At 37.3% G+C, this 6544-nt stretch overlaps 1 protein-coding gene across 5 annotated transcripts; it reads right to left on the bottom strand.

Moving 5' to 3' along the window:
* Nucleotides 1-1081: 1081 nt before the first annotated feature.
* Nucleotides 1082-6544, bottom strand: UQCR-11 (Ubiquinol-cytochrome c reductase 11 kDa subunit). 5 transcript variants are annotated; one of them, NM_001300710.1, is made up of 5 exons: nt 6435-6504; nt 6268-6359; nt 5440-5635; nt 4267-4363; nt 1082-1709 (listed from the first exon to the last, which is right to left on the bottom strand). In NM_001300710.1, exons 2-3 carry the CDS (start codon nt 6349-6351, stop codon nt 5612-5614), a joined length of 108 nt encoding a protein of 35 aa, NP_001287639.1. In that variant the 5' UTR covers nt 6352-6359; nt 6435-6504; the 3' UTR covers nt 1082-1709; nt 4267-4363; nt 5440-5611. The 5 variants fall into 5 exon arrangements, with proteins under 5 accessions (NP_001287639.1, NP_001263163.1, NP_001104407.2 ...); NM_001276234.1 differs by lacking the exons at nt 1082-1709; nt 4267-4363 and having other exon boundaries at nt 5294-5635; nt 6268-6375; NM_001110937.3 differs by lacking the exons at nt 1082-1709; nt 4267-4363; nt 5440-5635 and adding an exon at nt 5882-6209 and having other exon boundaries at nt 6268-6375.

Here is a 6544-nt window from a genome sequence, read left to right as displayed (position 1 = left end):
CCTTACTCTACATTCGAAGTACGTTGCTCTTCGTCATTTAAGTGGTCCGTCAGTCCGTTGCAATATTTGTCCATGGTGCCATTTCGACACTTGGCTGTTCCTTGCCCATTGTTTGGATGTTATAATTTCTTTGTCTTTTGTTTATGTCTGTAATCTGACCGCTGACATTTCTCGTCTGTATATGGGGGTCCACGTCCATTGGTTCTGGTCTTGGTTGCGGTTTGGTCGCAAAAGGACAGGGTGGGGCATTATTTGGTTGCCATTGTTGTTGATAATTTCGTCGGGGTGCGGCGAACGGTGCATTACCGAAATTGAGCATGCGTTGCCAGCAGCGAATGGCTGGCCTATGTGTTGTGGTGGTCTCCTCATGAGGTTTCGTGGAGGGACCGGTGGAGGCTGTCGATGGCCAAAGGCATTCGACGGCTGAAAAATGCGGGGTGCCGGTGGGTTTTTCGTTTACCCTGAAGCCCGACTGCTGCCCCTTATTTTCCGCATGGTTTGATCTGTATGTTTGATTTTCAAGTTTTAAGCAATAATGCAAAGCTGAAGGGAGATCGGCTGGCTCCTTTATAGCCAAGAGGCGAGGTGAGTCTCCTCGAAGGCCTCTAATAAAAGTGTCCAGGGCTTTATCTCTGTACATTTTTGTAATAAAATGCTCGGATATATATATATTGTATATATGTAAATTTTTCATTAACTCACGGGAGTTTCTTCGGCAGTAATTTAACCAACGAATTTTTTTTGCAAAATTTTTATTTTGCTCCGCGACTTAGAATTTTTGTCTGGTCAGCATTTTGGGCACTGGTGTTTACCCAGAAATGTTGTTGGAATTTGAGATGTGGGACAATGACTTTTAGGGCAATAACATGTATTCTTGTCTTTATGTCGGCCTGTCGCTATGAACGCTGAAAGATTGAGATTCAGCTTAAAAATTTACGTGACATTTAAGTGCAAGTACCTGTTTTTATACCTCTTACTATTAAAGTAAAAGGGTATACTATATTCCATGAAAATTATTTAACAGGCAGAAGGAAGTGTTTAAGACGAAATGAAGTATATATAAATTATAAGTCGTTGGTTAATTTAATTATATTTCTTTATATTTCTCTAAATAATGGACTTACAATGTTTAGTTTTGCTATGGATAACCCCATAAGAATATTCTCCAAATCTGTAATAACAATTCTATTTTTAGCTAAAATGATCTCTAGTAAGTGTGTTTCAGTTTTAGAAATTTGATTCATTGCTGTTGCGAGTTCATTCAATAGTGTTTGGAATTTGATATTTAATTCTGTTTGGTTTTTTTCTGTTTTTGTTAACTGGTCTTGATTGGTTTTATTTTTTCCCAATCGTTAAAGACTGGGGTACCGGCGATGTCCTTCAGTACCATCCCGATCAAATTTAAACTCCTAGCAGCCCTATGGTGGAACCTTAGAGTGGCTACTAATTTGCGAGTGTGTGTCAAGTCCGTCATAATTACTGGTGTCCGGTGGTCTTCTGTAAGCGTCCTTGTCATTGTCTCTGTCTGGTCGGCGTATTTCTCGTACGTTGTCTTGTTTGTCGAGTGTTGCAAGTATCCGTACGATTCCCAGATGACGATTTTATTGTCCTCTTCGGGGGTGTAGTCTGCGTTCGTATAGTCACTAAGTCGTACCGCCGCGTCTGTCCTAACAGTCGTTAGTATAAGAATTAGAATGGAATACCGTAACCTGAAAAGATATAAAAAAGATTGGACGGGGTCAGAAATCTTGCGAAGATGTTTATCGTAGATTGACCTTGTGGACCACCCTCCCCTTTATTAGGACCGTGGTCCCCAGGTCTGCCTCTATGGTTTCTTCCGAACATAGTGGGGAAAGCTTGTCCCCTAGGCGTTTGTTGGTTTTTAAGAACACCTTTTAACCAACTTGATAGTCCTTGTAGGTTCTATCTTTATTTACTTGGTCAAGGGTCTTTTTCTGTGTCTGTTTAATTTTTTTTGCTGATTTTCCCTTCGATTTCCGCAGACTTCGAGTGGACCATTTCTATCGGTTTTTCATTAACCGATAGAATACCGAGTGAATAGAATTGTTATCCTTGTTGGTTGCGAACAGAATCAATTCGGTTGTGCCATTTAGGCCGGTTTCCATCTGGCTATTTCTGCCAGGGTACTATGAAACCTGTCTACCTAACCGTTTGAGGTGCTCTGTAGAGGAGGGGCGTTGGAAATGGTGATACTAAAATGATTTACTAACATTGGTTTCGGAATTTAAGGATCTTTCGTTATCGCAGTAAATGGTTTTTATTTTTGGAAAGAAACTTTCGAAATTTGGCCTGCACTGTGGCAAATTTCGAAAATGTATCAATGCACGTAGAAAAAGGGTTCCATATTTTGAAATTATGTCGATGTGAAGGATTTCCCCCACATAGGAAGGTATCGGTGTTTCTGCTACCGCTTATTTGGATGGATGACATTTGTATTTAGCCATTGAGCACGTCTTGCAGTTCAAAGTTGTTCTGTTTCTAACCGTAGCATCTTAGGGAAAAAATATTCCCTCAAGATTTGCTTTAAGTTTTCTCCCTTTAGGATATTCGTTAAAAGCCTTGCGATTGTCGCAAAGTCCTTTATAAGACACCTATAGTAGCCTGCTAATTCCAGAAATGATCTGAGTTCGAAAAGCGTTTTAGGTATGGGGAATTATTTTATGGCTTCGACCCTTTCAGGTGAATTTCGTAGAACCGATTGTGACACTATGAACACCAAGTATTTAACGCTCTTTTTAAAGAACATTGACTTCTCCTGGGATACTCGCATGCCTGCCTCCAGGAGTTTTCTTAAAACTTAATCCACGTCCTTAACGTGGTCTTCCTTTGTTTTGGAGAAAATTATGAAGTCATCGACGTGCACGTAGCATATCTTTGAAATTCCATCTCTTAAGACATCGTCAATGACCCTTTGCTTGGGGCATTTTTAAGCCCAAATGGTAATCTACAAAATTCGTATTTGCCGTTGTTTATTGAAAATGCCGTCTTTTCTCTGTCCTTTTCTGCCAGCTTTATGTGGTGAAAGCATGACTTAAGATCAAGTGTCGTAATAAAATTTAAAATGGTTGGGATAGGGTATTTATCGTCGACTGTTCTCTGATTTAGTTTTCTAAAATTGATAACTAGCCGTTACTTTTTTACCCCGTTTTGATCTGTTCCCTTTTTGTCTACAACCCAGGTCGGGTTGTAAAGTTATTTTAGATGACCTTACTAAACAGTCCGCTAGAAGTTGTTTAACCTCTGCATTGATGAATTTAGTCACACCAATGGGATGCGGCTATGATTTTGAATATACTGGCTCCCCATCTGTTTTATTTGTGGCGATAGTATTTATATTGAATGGTAATGCCCCGTCTGGGTCAGCGAAGGCTTTGTGATTTTTAACAATCATTTTATCGAAGGAGTTTTTAATACGTCTTCATCATCGATTTCAATGAAGCTAACGTTTTCTGCCCTAGTAAACTGGATCTTTTCAGTTCCGTTACTAGTATTTAGAACATTTCTGGTAAAATCAAGTTTTGCATTTAATTGTTTAGAATTGTTTAGAATTAGAATTGTTCAGAATAAAAAAGGGTGTTTTTACGTTAAACACCGAAACAAGACATTTTTAATTAATTTTGGCCATGGATTTACTATACAGTAAAGGGTTTTTCTGTCCCGGGAGAGGAGTAATATAATTTTTTGAGGTGCCCGTATCGAGTAATAGTTTTATTTCTCCTCCAGCCACCCTACGTGTAATGTTAGGGAACTTTACCCTAAAAAATTTCACGATCCTCTGCATCCAGTTCGTCCTCTACTTCTATGGCGCTTGCTTGGGCAACGAAGTCATTATCTTCTTTGCTGAGACCGTGCTGACCGCCCTCATTACCATCTTGTAGTTTGTTTGGACCGGGAGGAGGGGTCAACTTCCATTGGCTCTAGCGCCAGTTGGCTTTGCCCATTACCTGCACTTTTGTGTGGCTTTTGTTTAAAGAAACCACTTTGAGTTCTAACAAACATTGGAGTTCTAACAAAATGGGGTTTTTTTTAACCGCCCCCGAATTTTGGTTCGTCGTATGACTGCAAACTTTTCCAACCTGCCTGTCGCGCTGGTTGTTTGGCCAATAGGCTCTTTGTAAAAAAGGGTGAAAGCAATACAAGCAGATTGGAACAGGAGTTAAAAGCAATACATTGACCAATAACCCACTTTAGACCCTATATTTACGGTAAACATTTTACAGTCAAAGCAGATCGTAGATCACTCACCAATTTGTTTTCAAAGTTGACTCGTATAAGACTTGAATTGGGGGAATATAGTTTTACAGTTGATCTCAGAGGAAAAGAAAATTATTTTGCTGATGCGCTACAAAGAATAACCACCAAAGAATTAAAAGACATTACTGGTAATATAATGAAAGTCACTTCACGATTACAAAGTAGTCAAAAATATTGCGCAGGAGGAACGCACAAAACATCCTTGCATATGCAATCGATAGAAAACGTGATAGTAAATAAAATGTTGTTTTTTTAAACAAGGAAAAACAATTACTGCAAGATATGACATTTCAAAGGCTTAGAAGGTATGTCTAAAGAAATCAGAACCTACAACAAGAAATGTCTAAAATGCAAAAAAATAAAATAACTAAGCATACGGAAAACCCCAATAACAGAAACCCCCTATGCTTTCGACAAAGTAATAGTGGGTAATATAGGTCCTCCTCTACCAAAGTCGGATAATGGTAATGAGTCTTCAGTCACCTTTATTTGTAACTTAACTAAATATTTAGTTGCAATACCAATACTATATAAGATCGCAAGTCGCTAATTCAATTTTCGAATCCTTTATCCTGACTTACGGTCCATTGAAAACGTTCATGGGTACAGAGTATAAGCACTCAATAATCAACGATTTTTGCAAAAATTTTAAAATTAAAAATTTAACATTTACCGCTCACCACCATCTGAAAACTTATCAGTTGAATACATATCAGTTGATAAAACTGATTGGGACCTGTGGCTTCAGAATTTCGTACATTGTTTTATACAACCCGTTCTATAGTTTCCATATAGTTTTTGGCAGAGCAGCCGATTTATCATATAGGAAAGAAGGAAAGTAAATGAAGATTGGAAGTACCATATAAGAAAACTAGAACTATGCATGAAGAGTATAAATGAAAGAATAATGAAAATAATGACTTACACATAACAAAATAAAAATAGCAGTGGGAGATAGTTTTGTTATGAAATTAAGTAACTAAACAAAAAACAAGTAGTTCATAATTACACGTTAAAACTTTTTTATTCATAGTTGATGGCATCACTTAATGAAAACAATATCAATAAAAATAAACTAAAATAAAAAAGAAGCCCACTCAGTAAACTCATATTACTTTACTCAATACAAATACTTCAATGTATTATAAATATATACATACGTACAGACACATTTGCAGCGCAAATGCATTGCATAAGCGCTGGCAATGGAAAACATGGGCAAATGGTTCCACCTTTTAAATTTCGAAAATTCGATATCGGAATATCGAAAAAAACTGGCACCAGAATGTCAAAGAATAGTCAGTAGGGTCTGTTATGTTTTGGGGATGCGTAGCCTTCACTGTCTTGGGAGATTTGGTTCCTGTTGATGGACACATGAATCAAATAAAATATTTAGATGTCCTTAATAATAATGATGATGAATTGATTGGAGAGTCCTTCATACTCCAGCATGATAATGCTCCCTGTTATAAGACCAAACTGATTACTGTTTCTGAAAAATGTTTGCATAAAAACATTGGATTGGCCACCTCAAATTCCAGCCCTCAACTTAATAGAATACCCTTGGTTTAGTATTAAAACAAAGGCGTGCAAATACTTATGCCCACTAGTGTAGTATTACCTACCCAATTTCGCTTCTAAAAGGTTCTGATCACCAAAAGGCACAAAACACGTATAAAACTCGATAAAGAGATTTGTTTATTTATGTTCTTATTTTTAAGCACTGCCCTTCCCTTTAATGGAATTGACTTTAATGGTATTTACTTAAGCTTTGTAAAAAGACTGTGCGAAACGCAATGATCTAACTCAGCAACATAGTCAAATAATTCTTCGATGCAAGTCTCAGTTGTTTTGGATCGCCCATTAACACGATCATTGCACTCTTGGTACTTATTGTACAAGGATTCTATGTGACCTTTAGCTTGACATTTTTCCTGTTGCATAAAAATCAGTTTAGTGTTATATTAAATGATGTAAAGAAATCTTTTTTACCCTTAAAACTGCTTGAGGGTCAACTAAGTCCTCTTCGTCATCAGCTCTGACGGCGGGAAGCGAAAACCAGTTCCTAAAAGCCATTATTAATGCTAAAAAGAGAATAAACTAGTCAGAATTCAAAAACATATATAGTACCAAATTTTATGAATATGAACGTAAATTACATTTTTGAAAAATAACTATAACCTTTAAGACCGCTATGATGCAATCACAATGTATTTTATGTATGCCTGAATTATGAGGGCCAGACCAACAAAAACAGATTATTTTATGC

This window comes from Drosophila melanogaster, chromosome 3L (assembly GCF_000001215.4).
Source record: "Drosophila melanogaster chromosome 3L".
Classification (NCBI taxonomy): Eukaryota; Metazoa; Arthropoda; class Insecta; order Diptera; family Drosophilidae; genus Drosophila; species Drosophila melanogaster.
This window is presented reverse-complemented; position numbering and strand designations above follow the sequence as displayed.